The sequence below is a fragment of the Tympanuchus pallidicinctus genome, unplaced genomic scaffold, assembly GCF_026119805.1.
Source record: "Tympanuchus pallidicinctus isolate F22 unplaced genomic scaffold, pur_lepc_1.0 scaffold1, whole genome shotgun sequence".
In the NCBI taxonomy this organism is placed as follows: Eukaryota; Metazoa; Chordata; class Aves; order Galliformes; family Phasianidae; genus Tympanuchus; species Tympanuchus pallidicinctus.
Genome location: NW_026294618.1, coordinates 61,449,954 through 61,470,177, shown reverse-complemented (window position 1 = coordinate 61,470,177; position 20,224 = coordinate 61,449,954). Strand labels below are relative to the sequence as shown.

At 38.1% G+C, this 20,224-nt stretch overlaps 1 protein-coding gene across 2 annotated transcripts in view; it reads left to right on the top strand.

The window, feature by feature from the left end:
- Positions 1-20,224, top strand: part of MTHFD1L (methylenetetrahydrofolate dehydrogenase (NADP+ dependent) 1 like) — a 138,319-nt gene that overhangs the window by 18,235 nt on the left and 99,860 nt on the right. For both annotated transcript variants that reach the window (XM_052687568.1, XM_052687579.1), the window contains exons 9-14: positions 1,829-1,908; positions 2,631-2,728; positions 6,644-6,817; positions 15,351-15,487; positions 17,301-17,347; positions 19,322-19,429. In XM_052687568.1, coding sequence (XP_052543528.1) covers positions 1,829-1,908; positions 2,631-2,728; positions 6,644-6,817; positions 15,351-15,487; positions 17,301-17,347; positions 19,322-19,429 — 644 coding nt within the window. The remainder of the gene's footprint in view (positions 1-1,828; positions 1,909-2,630; positions 2,729-6,643; positions 6,818-15,350; positions 15,488-17,300; positions 17,348-19,321; positions 19,430-20,224) is intronic.

The following is a 20,224-nucleotide window of genomic DNA, read 5'->3' as shown; positions in this document are numbered from 1 at the left end:
TGGGAAACGTGACCTTCTCTCACATCTCTGTTCTAATCCTTTATGTCTGTCTATATAGCTGTCTGCTGCCAGTAGATGGGCCTTTGTCAGGGTGAGGGAGAGGAAGGAACGCAGTGCCTGCAGTTCAGCTGATCTTCTGGCCAAAACCCAAGGCAGAGAGTGTTATTCCAGCTCCCATCTGGAAAATGTATCCTGAGTGAGCTGTTGCAATCCTGTGGTTGTCCTCTTAGCTCGTGTATGCTCTGGCTTCACCTTCGCTCTGTAAAAGTCCTGCTTAGTGTTAGTGTGGTAAGTGCATAGCGTAGGCAGGCAGGCATTTTATTGAAGGGAGACATCCAATACCAATATGTATTTACATGCACGCTCGCTCTATGCTGATAAAGAAGTCGCATTAAGCCAAAAGCAAAAGGTTGAGATACTTCTGTAAAGCACAGCTGCCTGAAAAGGGATTTTAAACTCCATTCTTCCTAGTTCATTTGTCTCTTTGGCAGCTCTCCCAGCCCTGTCTCAAGGCAGCAATGCTTAGCTTATGACTCTGATGGACTCTTCCAGTAAAGCTCCTGTGCTTGAGCTGAACATATTTCCAGATTATTGTTTTTGTTTTTGTTTTTTTAAACAGCGAGTGTTAATACAAAAAGGTGGACTTTTAGATACTTTTTGAGTTTAGCATAAAGACTGGCCTCTTGCTGCCCAGTTATTTTTGGCGCTACAGTGCAGATGTCTGCTGGCAAGGCAGGTTGAGGAAGGGTTTGATAGTGCACTGAGCAAGGCTGGAGGTGCCTGCTGGTGTGGCCCTGCCTCTCAGTGCTGGTATAATGGCACAAGCAGGTGCTGCAGCACTTGTGCTGAGCACAGGACCTTGCCCAAGGCACCCAAGCTCTGCTGCCTCTGAGCAGCAGCTTGAGGTGAGGCAGACATTTTGTGATGGCTGCAGGCAGGGTAAGTGCAGGGAAAGCTTGGCTCAATCAGGGTTTGTGCTCCGATTCTCCTCGAGGAGAGAGGCTAACACTCTCAGTGTACAGTTATTATCTTTTATTGTAATTATGTCTACGCCCTTCAGAATGAGACAAGAGCTGTGCTATGCCCGTAGAGACTAGGATGTGAATTCTTGGAGAAACTACATCAAGATAAAAGTCAATAAGCAATAGCAAAAGCACAAGCCAAAAGGAGGACTGTGGGTAAATGACAAATAGTATGTTTAGTTAGAGTAGCTAATGTAGGGTTATTGTATAATATGTTGCCACTAGAAATGATAGTAACTATCTTTAAAGTTCGAGTCACGTTGTACAGCCTCTGCAGACGATTGCTTTTAATGGCACATTCACAAAGGTAACTTTTGCTGTTCAGAAGATTTTTAGAGGTCCTGTGTAGAATTTTCAGGTCATTTCATTGTTCTCTTTCACTGCATTGAGGGTATGAAAAAGAAAACAATTTTTACCATGCTCGTTAATGTGTTTTGTTAAACACATGTTTATTTTTTTTTTCCCCCTTTTCCCCCCCCTTGCTTTCCCCTCTGTTTCCCCCCCCCTCCCCAAAATCCAATTGGGCTCTGGTGCTCCCAGTTTTACTTTTCCAGTATTTTATATGTTTTGTTATATGCATATTTGCAAAATGCATTTCAGAGCACACAGTTGCTCTCTGGTTTTTGCACAGTATCAGCCCTTTCCTGTTATTTTAGTTGAAACATTGCAGAAGCCACCTATAATTTTGGCAGTGGCATTGTTAAGTCAGCATCATAATTACTTTGTCTGATTGTCGCTTCTAGTGTAGCTGTTCCCACTCAAAAAAAAGCCTCATAATTTATTTGTGTGCTGTTCTTATTTTACAGAGAAACACAACTATGGTCAGAAAAACAGCAACACTATTGAAAATGCAGTTTGTTCTCTTGCAGTAGCAATGCGAATGCAGGTTGGTGTAACTTCAAACATTGTAAAACTTGTTGCTCTTCCTGTGAATTGTAGAAACTGCTTCCACAACTTCATTTTTTTTTTTAATTCTTGTTTTGCTCTTTTGACAATTCTACTTGCCTCTTTTTTTCATGGCAATTCTTAATCAGTTGAGGTGAGTCATGCCTGTTGCATTTAGTTACATTAAAAATCAAATGTGTCACAGCTCAGATGACTGTAGTAAAGCTTGCCAGAAGCACTTTTATCAATAATCTAATGTTACTTCTTCTTACAAGGTCATGCAGATTATTTGTACTTGCACGCATTTTTTGTCTCGTGATGGACAGATGGTCTGGAAATGTGGTGTTTTATTTGGAAGCAGCATAAGTCAGTCAGTGAGCAATTAATATCTTCTATTCTTTCTAAGACATGAGCAAATAATAGTAATGCTCAGTTTAGCCAGAATAAAATTTTAAAGTGCCTAATTAGAGATCTTTTTTTCTGCCATTTATTGTATTAGTGACCTTGTCTCCTTTTGAAATCTGAACAAACAATGGCACAGTCATAGAGTAGCAGTTGTTTTTCCTTTCATCCTGAAGCCATGAGATGGAGTGATTTTTTTTAGGGTTTTTTTTTTTTTTTTTTTTTTTTTTTTTGCTAGCTTTTGCTATAAAAGGTTATTTTGACATAGTCTCGACATCATTTGGAATTAGCATTCAATATTTACGGTTTGTTTAAAAACAGAACATGGTAAAAAATGCAGAGCGATGGATCCACTCCCAGCAGCTCAGAAAATGGGACCTCCACTGCTTGAAGCTTCAGCCCCTCTCACCAGTGCCTAGGTAATAAGTGGTTTTGTTTTTGTTATTCTTTTGTTTCTTTTATTTTTTTTTCTTAAAACAAACAAACAAACAAGCCAAGTATTAAATTTGACAGTGAACCTAAATATAACCCGTATCTTATTTTAATCTGCTTATCTCAACAGCATGTTGTACTTTTTGCTATATGCTTTCATGTGAACATGGCCTTCTGCTTCCTATCAATTTTTATTTTTATGGTGTTCGTTGGTGCCAACCCCTATTGGTTGGACCTAAAACTTGAAGGTTTCATTGAGGGGAGGAGGCGAAGCCTTGCGGAACATCAACAGCAATACAAAGTGTAAGAAGTTTTATTATTAGGTCACTCAAATGGAGGAAAAAGTTTATGGAACTACTTAAGGCCCTTTAATTTCAATGGCATTTGAAATTGTTTTTATTTTCTTCCCTCAGAAGCATTTTCTTCCGTGTCAAACTTTTCAATTCATATCTAGATGTGAAGAGCAGGAAGCGCATTTATTCTTCTAACCAGAATATTTCCCATCAGTTTCTGCCATTCACCTCCTAAGGCCCATGTCAGGGTTTCTTGTCTGCCCTAGTGGAATTGGTGACGCCTTCAAAGGTTCAGGAAGCCTGAGTTCTTGTCTGTGCTCAAGTGCTTGCTGTGTGTTGGTTGTGGTGGGGGGCAGAGAGGTGCTTGAAAGGAGGTTTTGCCATAAGGGAAGACTTAGACATTTGTGTGTGCGTATTTGTGTGCCTGCTCCTGAGTTCTATTGCATTTTTGAAAAACTGTAGCAAAATGTTTTCTTTTGAAGCACTTTGGTTCACTTTTCGCTGCCTCTTAAAACCATTTAATGGGAATGGACACAAGTTGTAATTTAAAACAGAGATGCCAAAAGAATGAGTTTTCTGTCATAGGCAGGGCCGCAAGGGGGAAGAAATTCTTGAGCTTGCTCTGGGCCAACATGAAATAGTACTCCCAGAGTTAAAGTTTGAAAAATATGTCCTTGAATAATATAGTTAAACAATAGATTAAAGCATGTGTTATCATGAAAATGATGGCAAAAAAAACTCCCCAAAAACCATTCCCACCCCTCTCTATGGCATTGTGTGTTTATTATATACATATATGCATATTTAATATACAATGCTATAAAGTACAATTGGTTATAAGACTTCCATTTATTTGATTACTCTATAGCTTTATGTCTCTTTCTCCTTTCAAATGTAAAATAACAATGTCAGATGGAAGGTATCCTGCAATAAAATACAATCTTGTAGCAGTACACAACATTGTGTGGAAGCAGATGGAGTTTTCATTGAAAACGAGGAAAGCTGCTAAAGCACTAAAACTAGGAACATCTGCTTTTTGATTTCTGTGAGAACTGGGTGTTAATTGAAGTATTTCAAAGGTTTTGGAAACAAATGGAGGCTTTTCATACAGAAAGCAATCTTCATGACATATGCTGAGTAGATATAGCTCCTTCCCCACATCTCTTAAATCTTACATTTCATGAATTATGATTTGATGCTGGCAATAGTATACTCCTTGGTCAACAGTTCTCATTCACGCAGAAGAGCCGTGATCTAAATTTGCAACTTAATACCAAATGACATAACTTACTGAATAATTGCAGTATTCCAAAATGTATTTAAATACATAGCTATAAACTGAAAGAGCTAGCTTCAAATGTAGTCTTCTAAAGATTAGTTATGAACAGGTCCTTAGTTTCTTGTGTTTAAGAAAATACATTTTATCTGGAAATGTATACTAACAGCGTTTTGTATATGTTGTTGAAGGTTCCTAAGGGAACTTCAGATGAGTAAATGACAACGGCAGTAGTTTTACTCAGGGAGAACAGTCAGTTTTACTTGGCAAATATTTGTGATTTATTTAATTAAAATCATAATTATTAAGGAATTCTTTCAACTTAGTTACAATTTCGCAGTTGTATCAGTTTTACTCCTTCCTCTTTGTGCTAGTTGTGGTGCCTGCAGGGATGGGAAAAGACTAATTGCCTGATTATTTCTTCCAGAACTCAGAGGGGGCAGTGTTTGTGGCGAGAGAGCTGAGGGGAATAGGAAGGGCTGAGATTGCAGCAGAGAGTCTTAATAGTCTGTCCTGAGATTTGAAACAATAGCTTCTGTCTTTTAGCAAGGAGAATGATTTTATTTAGTAGGAGGCTTATTTATTTATTTTTAAGTAACAACAAAAAACACCATGTTAACTTTCTGTCATGCGAGTCTACATACTTCTTCCCTTGCTGAATACATCAGTTGCTTTATTGAGAAAATAGATCACCGTACAATTTGGTTTAACCTTTGAGAGACCACAGAGCCATCACATAACCAGTGCTTCTTTGGTACTCAAGTTGTTTTTATAGACATAGTCTGAAGAAAACTAATTATTCTGTGTCATAATGTTTGTAAGCCACTAAATCTTTTGTTCTTTATATGTTTCTATGGCTAATTTTGTTTGAAGAAAGTTTGAAGAAAGGTATATCCTTCTAAGCAAGAGGATGTGCTTGGTATGTCCTTGAAGGTGATCAGATTCCAGCTGAGTACATGCAACAAAACGATCTGCAGCCCACTGAGTGCTGTGCTTGAGTAGCTTCTTGTCCCATTCTATTTGATTGTCTCAGATTTGATTGGATGATTTCTGAGATTTACTTAGATGTTACATATTTAAGAAGTACCTTTGCATATAATTGCACAATGGTCCTAGTTTAGGTTATCGATATCTTCAAAGAAATGAATGCAATTAGCCTGACACAAATTGAATGTTTGCTGGTGGATGCGCAACAGCTAAGTCCATGCTTGGAGCTGAGGTTTGGCAGTAGTTCTGTGTTAATCTGTGGATATTTGAGATCTTGCAGACTGTTTGAAAGTCCAGGACATTAGCTTTGATGCTGTTGCCAGATTATGTTTTAAAAATATTGTGATCAACCAAGACTACAGGAAGGAGTTTAGCTTGGATAGGCTGAAAGTAATTAATCTCCTGGTAATTTTTTTTAGCCAATTTTCATGATGGTGCGAATAATTCTAAGCTAAGGGAGATGGCTCTTCAGATCTTGTATGCCTGACCCTGGGCACTACTGCTGCCGGAGCTCACAGCTGCTAAAACCTTCGGGGAGCTTCAGGGAAAACTAGGTTCAACTCACACAACAAAAATCCATGAAGAGGTATTATATCCAAAGAGTCCAGGTGGTCTAGGTCAGGAACTGTGGATGCCTAGTGTCCCCAGGCTGCAGCCACCTTCTCTCAGGCAGCCGTTGCTCCATGTTCTTCCTCTTTTTCAGGCTGCCACTTGCGGTCCTTGCAGGAAGTAGTTTATAAGCTCAGTGCACTTGTGGTCTAAATCCTGTGCATTAACCTTCTGATATGTGGCAGCTTTCAGTTTAACTGCTTTAAAGTTGTGTGAATTGATCTTCCAGTGCCTAATGGGGGAGTAGTGAGGCTTAGGTCACTTGGCGGTGCCCTCTGATGAAAGGCACAACATGCACAAGTATCATGTTTAGCTAATGTGTTTATGTGACTCTTGGCCAAGCAGCATATGTGCTTTTTACTGAAGTGTATGTGCTACATGCACTTCCTGGGAGGGAGGAGAAGAAAAACTCAATCAGAAACCTTCATTCTGTTGGGATGTGCTGGACCATCCAGCAGATAGATCTCTAACTTGAGATGAAAGCATTACGTAGTATTTGGAATCTGATGAAATGAGAGAACTCTGTGAAAGTATAACAATTAACAAACATTGCATGTGATTTTCAGTATTATACTAGGTGTAGCCAATGTTTAGATTTGGTTAATAAAATGTGAGAGAAGATTGAAAAACTGATTACAATAACCCCATTGTTGGAGTATTTGCTGTTGTTTTGTGTTCTGTCATCGACCACCTAAGCTGAGACAAATCTCCTGGCTCCTATTTGTTTTCTTTTCCAGCGATATTGAAATTTCCCGAGCACAGAGTCCAAAAGCTGTTGATGTACTTGCCAAGGAGATAGGATTGCTTACAGATGAAATTGAAATCTATGGCCAAACCAAAGCCAAAGTACGTTTGTCCCTGCTGGAAAGGTTAAAGGATCAACCAGATGGAAAATATGTTCTAGTTGCTGGGTAAGAATGAACAGTAATGTGATTAATGTGCACCCTTTCCACTCAAATTAGTATAAACATGCAGCTTACATCTTTGATATACTGCATGAATAAAAGCCCTGACTGTTTGGGGCTTACGTTTTTCTGTTCTGAAAACAAGCAATTTTTGAAGTTTTGTTTTTTTAAAAAAATTAATGCAACCTTTCTGTTACTATGGAAGTATGTTCTCTAAAGGTAGTTTTTTTTCTAAGCTTCTTAATCTTGTCTGCTGTTGTGTGGAGGTTTTTTATTACTTTATAAGCATTTTAAATGTTTAACTTGATATTCAAGTCTCTGTGTGTTGTGGCTGTTTATAAACAAACTTTAACAGAAGCTGTGTGCTTATCTCTTGATATTAACAACAAATACCTTTTTTATTGAAGAATAGATTACATATTTAAATAAGCCATGTTTTCTGTCCGAAATGTAGACATGTCTCCAGGCAGGCTTATCCTGTTCTCTGTTCCCACGATTACAGCAAATACTGTGCTCAACAGGATTTATGTGCTTCTTTTCTGAAGAGCTGCTTTTTCTTTGTCCCTCATTTAGTGACACAACGCTTTTTCATTCACCTGGTTTCTTAAGTTCAAATTGTGGAAAAATGTTATGCTTCTCATTAATATTTCAAATGCAGTTTGTTCTTCGTGGTCTGAATAAAACCTTAGAGTTGCTTCTTTGTAAATAAAACAAGTTGGGGTTTAAAATATATAGCTTTAGGCTAATCCAGAAGAAGAAAGCTGCTCTTAACTAGCTTAATCTACCAGTTGCTCAGTCAGATAATGTTTAGCAAACTTTTTGCTTTAGTACCTTCATGCTTTAGTACCTTTCTGTGGGGTCTGCCTGGATTTCTGGCCTTGTCTGAAGTGGATCTGTTGTAGACTGAGAGATCTAATGTTACAAAGGTGAGGCAAATGAGTTGTGAAACTGTCTTCAGACCTATGCTATAGAATTGAAATATATAAAGATGTTCCTGGAGGACTTTAGAGCAGTTATTTAAGATAAGGAAAAAATAGCTGGCTGAGCCAGTTCTCTATTTTGGTAGAGTTTTATTTTATCTGTTGTTTGCGTGGGACTGAAGAGCAGTATCTGACTGGATTTGAAAAATCTGCTACTTTGCACTTTCAGGCTCTTGTCAACTGTGCCAATTAGGCACTACGCATCTACAGACTGTGCCATGCTTCTCTTGCAGCAGTTTCATAAAAGCAGAGATGATTTGCAGATATCTGGAGATGGAGGGTAACATGATGCAAGACTCAATTTGGATGGATTTTAATTGTCAGATTCACTTCACCAATACTGAAGCTTCATACCTTTTTCTTCCCTAGTCTCCTTTTTTGAGGAAGGTATCTCAAGAAGGTATCTCTGTGTTTTGTTGGAGCAGAGGCAGATAAGCATATGCATGTAGAGGAAAGAGCAAAATTTTGACTAGCTGGATGAAAAACTGGGAACAAATAGAAAATTGTCTCTGTAAGTTTATATGGTGTGTGTAAGACTCAACTGCATTTCACACACACACACAAAGGGTTGGTTTTGATACCTACAAAATTTGATTATGCAGTATGTTGCTATTTGTATCTTCTCTGAGGTCACTTCAGCACACGTAGTGAGTGTAAAACTACTTCTGTGTAAGGGTTATTAAGGAGTGCTTGGGCAATAATAGTGGAGGACCTCTTCTGAAAGAGTTCAAAGTTTGAAATATTGTACCTATTAAATATATGTATACACTGTGCATTCATGTGTGTTCTCAGCTGTTCTTGTTTGCTAATTGGCTGTAGCATATTTGCTACGTGGCTGCAGCCATTTTAACAAAGCTGAGGAGCTGCATCTGGTGAGAGAATGTTTACTACAATAAAGACTGAACACCACTCAGATATAGAAATTGGAGCAAAACACTATCTTTATTTATCTTCTTCATGCTCTACCTGCCTAGGCAAGGTCAACTAAAACTTGTCATTTGGATTCTTATGTAGGCTTAGCATAAGTGTAGATATTAGAAACTATTTTAGAAAGCTGCAGTGTATAGGTATTCAGGCTAACTTTTTAAGACTTTAAAGAAAGCATTTAAGATATATGTTCTTATACTTTTGAGTATTCAGTCGGATGGAAATATTAATTTTGTATAATGAGTGTGTATGACAGAGATATCTCTGTCTATAGTAGGGAGGTTGGAATGAGGTGATCTCAAAGGTCCCTTCCAACCCAACCATTCTGTGATTTTACATCAACTTTCCATAAGCAAAGGTAGTGAAAAGTGTGTGTGTGTGTGTGTTTGTATGTGCATCAAGGAATGTGGAGAATTTCTGTCTATCCATGATGCAGCCAGACATTTGTGCCTGTAATAGGGCTTAAGTGTTTCATGATGTTTTGGAGTTATGAATATTTCATGCAAATGCTCTTCTAGTTTATTTCTGATGTGCCCATAGTTGTTGGTCTGAATATCAACCAAGATTTATATTTTCATTTACAGGAATGGTTACATTTATGACTTTTTAAAACATTGCTACTAATTCAAAAGTCTTACAGGCATTTTCTGAATGCACACAAGTACAATTAAATGCAATAATTATTTGGTGTGCTGAAAAATTAAGTAAAAACCGATTAAGCAGATGAAGTTACTCAAAATTAGTTATCCAGCTGAAGATGTTTCTCAATAAATTTCATTTTCTTCTATGTTGAGAGCATTATTCCTTCCCCCTTTCCTGCCCCTTTTTTTTTTTTTTTTTTTTAAATTCTCATTTCTAACTACTTTTCTGTGTGTGGTTGTAATTTGCTATAGGATCATTCAGAGCCATTGGGGTCAGACTCACTGAATATCTTGGAGTAGTTAGCTTTTCTGCATCACCTGCCAATGTTCGGGCTTTTAGCATGCTAAAATAAATTCTACTGCAGGATATGTTAACTTAAGTTGTCTCCCATTCATTGCGAGTATGCGAACAAACAAAGCCTGTTCATGACATAGTAGCTACATTTAGTAACCTGGGTCATGCATTCAAGCATGTAGACTGCATACTGATAAACACAACATGAAACCTTCATGTAAAAGTTGTTGCACTCTTTGTATATTCCAATCATTTGTTTTTAAATGCAGTTATGAAATATAATGTTTTTTTTTCCTTGGGAGGAAGTATGATGGTTTTTGAATGCTGAAAAACTAAAATTAGTATTTTTTGCTAACTTTAATAGATTATTTTGTGACAAACAACTTTTTTGGTAAGATAAAAATGCACTGAAGTGTTAGCTTAATGCTTGTTCAAGCTGTATGATGATAACTATTCTAGGAACAGAATTCTCAAATTTGGAATTGAATTTTCTGAGGGTAGGTATGTATTGGATTGTATTTCTGCTCAGTGTATTTCTTGGCCCAGAGGTGCTTAAAAAAAAATGCGTAGACATAGAGGAAACAAGAAAAATATGGTGAAGAATAAATAGAAAAAAATAGCATTGTTTTGATGCACTGAAATACTTGACAATCCAAAGTAAAGTCATAAGGGAGATTGTCATATATGTATATTGTGTATCATAAATGTATATTTAGTGTCATTGAGTAGGTGCTGATGGGAATTATCTTCTCTTAGTCATTATTGAGGACTGAGAGTTTGTATTTGTGAGTTCTTCAGTCTTTTACTGGCTTTGTTCAGTCACTGTAGTTCAACAGCCATCACTGTGTTTTCATATCTGGAAGCTGCAGTCCCATTCTAGAGATGACACTGCAATGTTGTCATGCTCTATCCTCAGTAAGTGATGTGAGTTCCAACTCTTCTGAGCTCAGAATTAAATTTTTGACACTTGTTATCTTGGGTGAGAGGTTTATTTAGGTAAGGCTGTCATTCATGAAAACTCTCTTGCCTGTCCCCTTGATTGCAAGATTTCACAGGTTTCCACGTGGAACAACGGAATGGTGAACTCATTAAAATGAGAATTAAAATCAAAGTAGCTGATTCTGGTGAGCTGAAGATAGGAAACTGGAAGAGTTGTCACATCCAGTAGAGTTCTTACTGGAAACAGAATGGATGTGGTAACTGTAGGGAGATTACAGCTGGTGCAGTGTATTTCACTGTTTGTTTATTTTCTCTTTGTCAGATCTCATGTAGCTTTCCCACAGAAGTAGCTCCACTGCAAGCTAATGTGATGTATAACAAACAAACAAAAAGTCTGCGTGTTCTTATCTTTGTTTTGATATATATCAAGAGAGAATGCTTCCCAGTGTTATGGAAAAGTCACTTTGCCAAGGAGCTGTTGACCACTTGGTTGCAAAGTAAGGCTTAAGGAAGGGAATGAATGTCTGACTAAAGACAGAATGATTTCTGTCTTCAGACTGAAAACATATTAAAGAAATGTGAAGAATACAAATATATGTAAAAAAAAAAAAAAAAAAAAAAAACTCTCATTAAAATTTACGGTATTTTATAGTTTTAGATTTGCATGAGATCAAAACATAGCATTGTATATCTGTTTAAAAATGCACAACAGAGCTAAAGTTAGCCTCTGGCAATTGTAATTTTATACTCATGTGAGCTAGTGACCTCAATTGCAAGTGTGTAGGCTCAGTAGTGTAGCCAGCAAAAACATCTACATGTCTACAAAGCTGCTTAAATAGATTATTTTATTTATAAAAACTGATCAAAGTAGGCCAGGTACAAAAGGGAAGATATTTAAAGTAAACTTTCTAAGGAAATGATTGGAATGGAAATCTGTTTCAATTTTAGGCTTTTTATTTTTACCTTTTTAAATCAATATTTAAAACTGAGGTTGAGGTATCTATTGAAACTATAAAATGACTGTACAACTCTCAGTGCTTATCCTGTAGTCTCCAGGCTACTGCTGAACATCTCAAAGTCAAAGGTGTCCTGCCACAGTGTTACATGTGAATTGAGAAGTTGAAGACAAGTGATTGTCTAGACCAAATTGACTGCACTGAACACTGTGATTTGCAGGAGTCCTTGTGATTTGTTAATTCTGTTAGGTGGAAAGAGTCTAAAAAGTCAGGTTCCTATTCTTGACTTCTCAGGGATTTGTGCCCATTCCTACCTGTTCCAGTGGACAAGAATTCTTGCGTGTCACCCAAGAGCTGTAAACTATTTAGAGAAGTCTGGTTGCTGGTTTTCTTCAAAGCTGCCTTTGTACATTTTGAGTGTTTAGATCTTTATCTGAGTAACTCTAATTGCAGGAAAACTGTGGATCTCAGAATTTCTTAGAAGGGAAGAAAACTGTTTGAAACCCATTTGAAGAATACACTGAAAATGTAGAGCCAAGCAGATTTTATATAGTGAAGATCATAACTGCAGTGCTGTAGCTGTATGTGGCTGTAGGCTGCTGTGTGCATGCAGGAGTACACTGGGGAACATAAGCTTGCTTTAGTTCAGTTTTAACTCTCACCTGTTGATGGTTAGTTCTCAGAGCACCACATTCATACTGGGGATGTCCGGTGCTGAGTACCAGTGTATTGGAAATCTAGTCTCATACAAAAAGCCAGACAGGTTAGCAGAGTGTTTTAGTAATGTGGCACTGGGTGGTATGAATCTTTTGGAACAGGTAGATACTCCTCTTCATACACCTGCCAATGTGCCTTTTGGCTGTGGTTAAAGTATTTGACTTTTTCAGTTTCCTTTCCTATACTGAACAGAATCACAGAATTGTAGGGGCTGCAAGGGACCTCTAAAGATCATTTAGTCAAACCCTCCTGCCAAAGCAGGCTCCCTACACCAGGTTGCACAGGTATGCATCCGAGTGGGTCTTGAACATCTCCTGAGAAGGAGACTCCACAACCTCTCTGTGCAGCCTGTTCTGGTGCTCTGTCACCCTTACTGTGAAGAAGTTCTTACACAGATTTGTGCAGAACTTTCTATGCTTTGGTTTGAGGCCATTTCTCCTTGTCCTGTAGCCACGCACTGCTGAAACAAATCTGACCTGTCACACCTAACAGTAAACTGAACCTTTGATTTTACTTTTTCATGAGAATCAGTAAGTCCATCAGCCTCTCTGCGTGCCAAATTAGTCTGCCCTGGGGGGCACTTGAACATTAAGCTAGTGACAATCTCTCTGAATTCCATCAAATGTGAACTTCACATGATGTTTAAAGATACCAGTCACCATCAATCAGAACCACTGTGCTAGTAATAGTTGTTCTGTTATCAGTGTAACTGTTGTATGCACCGAGTTTTTTGATTTTGTGCAAAGTCCTTCACTGGTAAGTTATAGTAAACAGTTATAGATGTCTGTATCACAGCAAATAGTTTGTGAGTTTGAGGGTGTTTTTTTTACGTGGTTGATTTAGTTTCACTTTATAAAAAAACTAATAGCTTTAAGTGTTGTTATCTTGGTAAGTCTTTGAATGAATGCAATAATCTCTCGAGGATAGTTTTTTATTATCTAAATCCGGCTTTAATACACGGGAATGAGAGGATCAAGTGAAAGAGATTATGGCAATACACGAAAGTGAATGAAGCAGTAGAACAAGGAGAAACTATATCAGTAATGATTTGAAGAGGTTTTGGGCAACCAGTGTTAGAACAGTAGCTAGGGGAATTAAACTGGTTGTGAAAGGTGAGTTAATCTGTTTGTAATGCTCTTAAAGAAAGCATCACAGGAACAAAGCAATGATAACAGAAACAGTGGTAGGAAAAATAGAAGCAAGCAGTTTTTTTTCCCAGAGCAGTATAAAAGATCTTAATTAGGCTTGTCTCTTGTTGCTCGAATTGTCCCAGACGTATTTTACAAAGGCTCCACTGCTGCTGCTTTTTAAAAAAATAACGGGATCCAATGATGTAAAAAATTCATTTGCAGCAAGTTAATGTTTGTCATGTGTTCAAATTTTGTGGGACAAGGAAAGGCTTATGTCAGCTGCTTCTTACAGGCAAGGAGACAGATGTCTTCTTGCACTTGACAATTTTATTAGTGCTGTTGTGGAATTTGAATTGTGATCTGAGGACATCAGTGCCTTGTGAAAATTGCTAGTTGGTAAAGAAAGAGTTTCTAATTAGTACTAGATGTGTTCGGTCAGGTTTGAAGAGGTAATATGATAAGGGTTTCTTTTTTACTAGAATATATGTGTGTGCTTGTACGTCCTTGAGAATGAAAATTAATTCTCAATGACAGCTTCAGTATGATACTTCTCTACTGGTAGTGGAGCCAGCAAAGATAAGAATGATTGCACTTAGCCAGAAAGCAAAACTTCAAAATTTATATCAGAATGATGTGTCTGGGGTGGAATAGGGCTTTCTTCTTTTCCTAGTCAGAGAGAGAAATCTGCTTCAGATGAGTAGTTGGAATGTGTTTTTGAAACTGAGAGGTACGTTTGTACTTCAAGAAAAGAAAGAACCATCCCCCACACGGACTTTTAGTTTGGATCGTGAACAAATATGGTGAAAGCAGAGAGGACATATTTTAACCGGAGGTGTCTTTCATTCGCGGAGCCTTTTGCATGTGAATTCAACAGTGACTGTAGAGACCATTCCAGTGTTTAAAATAAATAAATAAATAAATAAATTTTTGCTGAAGCTGATGGAGGGCACCCCCTGAGCTGCGTCTCTCAGAAGTAATTAGAACGCATTCAAAGTTGCTCAGAAAACAGGAAGGTTTTTATTTGTTTGCCTATTTGTTTTCCATGGTCCAGTATACGTTATTCTTTTCCCAACCCATAAATATTTTTATTCCTTTGTTCTTTGCCTGAGACGGAGGTGGGAAAGTGACCATTGAAGCTTTCCACTTTGGAAAGCCAACAATAATTATCTCTTTATTAAGTGGCAAGCATAGAGTCTTCAAGTGGAGGTTAGTGTCCCTGGTTTGTTATTGGATGTCTTCCTGAAATACTGTCCTATTCCAGATGTGGCTTCTTCGTAGCATAAAGTTTTTGAGCTGTTGTGTAGGAGATCAGACTGCAATTACAATTGTCCTTCATCACCCTTAAATCTGCAAAAGTGTCGAGAAACTTAAATGCAAAATAAATCATGTTCAGATAAATATACTGACTTTTCTGTCCTGTTTTATTTAAAAAGCAGTTGATCTGTCATTGCTGAGTGTTATGACGATGTGTCAGTTAGAGATTGATAGCTAAGTTCTGCAAACAAAAGTGTTGGTTTTTTAATTTAAAACATGCCATTATTTCATTCATAGTTTCAGCGTTGGGAATAAAATATCTCCTGCATTGCAAAAGAAAAGCATTAATACTTGCCCAGAGTATCTTGATGGATGGTTTGTTAATGAAACTGTTGAGACTTTTGTGCTGTAATGGAAATGTCTAAATTCAATAAGTTCTTTTTAGAACTTTTGCCAAAATAATCTTCTCTTTTTCTGCTATCGTAGTAAATTGCTTAAATAGAAGACACATGTATATTGGCATTCCAGCTTGAGCTAGGGAATAACATTGTGGCAGTATTTTTGTGGGGATAAAGTAATCTTATTGAAATTTTATTGTACAAATATTCTTCATTGAAATCAAAAGCTGTAAGTTGTGATATCCTTAGCAAGGCTGACATCGGCAAAGAATTTGATTAATCTTTTTTTCTTCTTTTGCTAGAATAACCCCTACACCCCTAGGAGAAGGGAAAAGCACAGTCACAATTGGACTTGTTCAGGCTCTTACTGCACACCTTAAGATTAATTCCTTTGCTTGTCTGAGACAACCTTCCCAAGGACCTACTTTTGGAGTTAAAGGTATGTAGTATTTGCAAACTGCATGATGTGTTTCAGATTAAAAGGAAATACTACATTTTTCTTAAGTCCTTAGGTACTTCGCTAATGCAATAGATTGCCTTAACTGTAGCATATTTTATGTAGGTTGCTCTGAAAGTAATGCCTTCTTCCTATTTATCCTCGTGGAAACTACAACAAATACAAAGAGTACAATAACACTATCTGATAGGGAAAATTATTGGCTACAAAAGACTATTTTTCAATATAATCTCTACTATTAGCTATGCCTTTTCATCAGTGATGTACAAGAGCCTGTATGTCATGTCCACTCACACAGATGTTTATGAGCGTGATCCATTCTTCCACAGCTGCTATAATGGTGTTGCTAGGAAAATGTTGCCCACTCAGTCCAACTTTGACTGTGCTGACATCCACTGTTTGGACTCCATGAACATTTGTAAGAACAGATGAATGTCAATAGGTGACCTTTCATCCACGTGGAGGAATTCAGTGATATGCATTTGCTTCATACATGCTCCCATGTCAGGCGCCTTTTTGTCAGGCTGCCCCTCTACTGCCATTTGTTGCCTGGCAACATAATGTAATAGAACATTGCTGGGAAAGTTCAACGTTTGCTGCCATTCCTCCAACATCTGCCTCTGACATCATGGGTCAACAGGATAAAACAGGAAACGTTATTTTCAGAGTAAATCTCCTATTTTTAAATAAGTTATCACTGAGAGTTTCTCTCACACGTCTTCCGGTGCAAGGTTCATGCTTGTGTTCATGTACTTATGTGTACTGATAATGCATATAAAGGCTGAACATAATGAAAGACATGGAGATGAATTAGCCAGAAGGTGGCTCTTGTGGGTACACTCCTTTCCAGCCACTCCTCTGCCTGGAAACACTCTTAAAGACATTTCTAATAGTTACTTTTTAATCCTCTTTGAGGAGGAGTCCAAAGTCCACCTATATTGATTTGAAATATCCAAACCTATGATGCTGACAGTGATATGTATAGCTCTGCTGGGCCTGCATCATACATTTGGCTAGGGCTGACTGACCTTTATCTCCTAGAACTCCAAATTCTGGGCTGCTGCATTTTTGTCTAAAAGGGCTTGAGGGCCAAGAGCCAGCTAGAGTTCAAGCTTCTCTTCAATGCTGATTGAAAGTAATACAATCTTTGTTGTTATTGTTTGTTTGTTTGTTTTGTTGTTGGTATTTCTCAGCTGAGATTTGTGCCTAACTGGGCTAACACTTCCCATCTGCTCTTCTTTGCTTTGCTGAAGTTTAAGTTAACAAGTTTGATTTCAGCTGGAAGACTCCTGGTGCTTGGTGCTTCTCAGCTAAGACTGGTGCATGTGAGTGCATTAATCCCACCACTCAACTTCTGTGTAGGCTGCAACAAACACTTTTGCCTGTACTGTGGAAGGCACTGGGGAAGGAATGCTCAGGGAAGGGTGTGAAAGTTTCATTCAGAAGCAATGCTTGCTCGTGACTACTTTGTCTTTCTACTGAACTGCTGCATGTGCATGACTGTGCCATAACTCTGGACAGGAACAGAGGGTAATCTTTGTTTAGTCAAATTCTGGGCCAGCTATTAGGTGAAAGATTTCCTTTCAGTTCAACAATTCCTATTTTATTGCCTGATGAAAAATGCGGAAATTATGGAAATCCTGTTTATTTGAGTACATCATTTATTCCCTAGTAGAAATCTGAAAACTGAGAGAGTATATCTTCAAAACTGTGTTTCAGTTTGTGTGTTTAAGGTGTTGGGTTTTGTCCCCAAAACTGATGTGAGTATGATAAGACCACATACTTTCTTGTGCAGGTGGAGCAGCTGGTGGTGGATACGCTCAAGTGATTCCCATGGAGGAGGTGAGACAACAGTGGAAACAGCAAAACACTGTCTCCTGGGAGGGGTGGGCAGAGCAAAGTGTTTTCAGCAGTGTTTGGTCTTTGGTGACAGTCTTTCTGAAGAGCTGGCGTGGTCTTTATCTTCATGTGACTGCTCCGAGATGTATCAGGACTGTGGCGCAGGGTTGGAAAGCCACTGCACAATTCCTATATGTGTTTATAACATCCCAGCTGTTAATCACATGGCACTGAATGTGAAAGAATTGTTTTCTTACTCTGAATTAATCTGTAACTTTCCTGTTTCACAAGCAAGTGGCTTTCTGTTGAAAATGGTGTTACCACCACTCTTCAAAGACTTCTGAAAATCATATGGGCTCTTGAAGAATTTGGCTGGGTGGGTGCTTTCAAAATACTCCCATTATGAAAGCTGTGGTAATGTCAGTGAAGCCTTTGTGTCCCTTAGCACAGCAGTCACCATGCTAAGGCTGAGGGATCTGCAGACTTACGAATGGGCTGAAACATAAACCATGTGTTGTAGTCTTTGTTAGCTGGTGGTTACCATATGTGCTAGATGCCTTGCTCAGCCTTTCCTTTGCCTGTAGTACACTTCACTGTGTGCTCAAAGACATGTGTGCACTATAGCAGGCAGTTGAGTTTTGTTTTCTGGAGAATAAAATGCAAGCATATTCCCTGAGTGACGAGGCAAATTAGAATGGTTTTGTTCATCTAATGTGTATGTTCACTATGCTTGTTTGGAAATGCATAATGATTTAATCCCACTTTGGCTCGTCAGTACAAGAGAAATGTGGACATAGTGGTGAGAGTTTACTGCGGGGCCACAGGACTGACTAAGGGACTAGAGAACCTCTCCTTGGAGGAAATGCAGAGAGAGCTGGAACCATTCAGTCTGTAAAAGAGAAGGGGATGAATCTTATCAATGCATATAAATATTGAAAGGGAAGGTGCTGAGGAAGTGGAGCTCTTTTCAATGGTGTCCATTGCCAGGACAAGAGGTAATGGGCATAAACTGGAACACAGGAGGTTCCCTCTGAACATCAGGGAGCATTTCTGTACTGTGAGAATGGTGGAACACTAGCACAGGCTGCCTAGCAAGACTGTGTAATCTCTTCCTTAATGATTGTTGGTGACATGCAGTTGGTCCTGGGCAAGAAGTTGTACTTGAGCAGAGGGATTAGACAAATGACATACAGGGGTCCTTGCCAACCTGAAATAGACTGCAGTTCTGAGGAAAGAGAATTCCAGGCTGATGAAGTGCCACAGGGGAGATGCACAGTTGCTCCAGAGTACCCATGCAGCATTCAGAAACCATTTGCACTTGAGTACAATCACGGTCAAGTGCTGGTGTCAACTGTTGGTGGTGCTTCTTAGCTGTCAATACTACTACAGTGCATTTAAAACTGACTTTCTATGTCTTTGTGTCAGGTACAGATATGAGAAATAAAATACCTATGTAAAGCAAGTCCTGATCTAATCTAACTGGCCTATTTCAGATTTTCCCCCACAACTTCATTGGACAAACTTTGTGTCAGCAAATTTTGTGCCTAATCTGGTTCTGCCTGTTCTCCTGTGACTTGCAGAAAACTGGCATGAAATCAGAAAGCCAGCAGGCATCGTGTTCTCTGGGGAATTTGGCAAAAATCTGCACATCTGATCCAGGTCAAATTCACGCTGCTGGTAGAAAACTGGTTTAGTATCAGTGAAGTAGGATCGTAGCCTTGGGTTTTCCATTCTTGGGTCTTTTAGGAAAGAAATAAGACATCTATGGCTTTGTTTGTGTAAGCCGAGGGTCGTTGACCAAGTACTTGGTGAAAACAGGTTCTTCCTACAGCTCAGCCTGTGATATTTCATCTACATAGGTGACTAATTTCAGCTGCAACCTCAAGGATATGGTAGTATTCTTTGCTCAATAAATGTCTGAGGTTAATGGAGTTAAAAACCTCTTATTAAAAGAAGTTTATAATTTTTCCTGTCTAGTTCAATCTTCATTTGACTGGAGATATTCATGCTATAACTGCTGCAAATAATTTGCTGGCTGCTGCTATTGATGCTAGGATCTTGCATGAGAGCACTCAATCCGATAAGGTAAGAATTGTTTTCTAATAACCATGTGATGGTTTTTTTATTTTCATTTTTTCATAAATTGCATTTCAAATTATGTAAGTTGGCTGTCTTTTTATATTTTCACTGTGTGAATGGAAACAATTGCTGAAGCCATACTGTATTATGCTGGGAAATACTGCTTATAGAATATATTTTTCTGGCAGACATCTATCATAAGAGAGTCTGAAGATAAGAATCTTATGTCCAGAAACTTGTCAGCTGTTTCAGACTATGCTAAGGAGTCTAATGAAATATATTTTCTCTCTCTACATATATTTTAAATAATTTGTACAGTCTTTTAAAGTTAAAAATTATCCTTCTGATACAAAGTTATTTGTGATATACTCAAAGAATAAGATGTGGTAAAAATAAACCAGATCCTCTTCTCTCTACTAAATCTTTTTGTGGTGTTTAACCAAAAGCTAACCTGAGTATTTAAAGAGAAAATGAAGAAATTGCCTTTTTTTTTTTTTTTTTTTTTTTTTTTTTCCAACTGGGCAAGATTTGTTTAGGCTGATCTGCAAGTAACAGTTACAGTTTGAGTAATTTGGCCCTTTGTTGGAATTTTAAAGGATTCCCAGTTTCAAAAATAATGCATATTTTTTCTATGAGACATAGAAACACAGTAGTTTTAATAATTGAATTTAGGCTATTAGATCATAGGCATTGTTTAAAAGCCTACTGCCTTCTCAGAACTCTTTTAAATCAGAAGTCCACAGCTTGTGTCATTGAGAAATTCATACTGAAACTAATCTAAATAAAAGGAAAAGAGGAGCT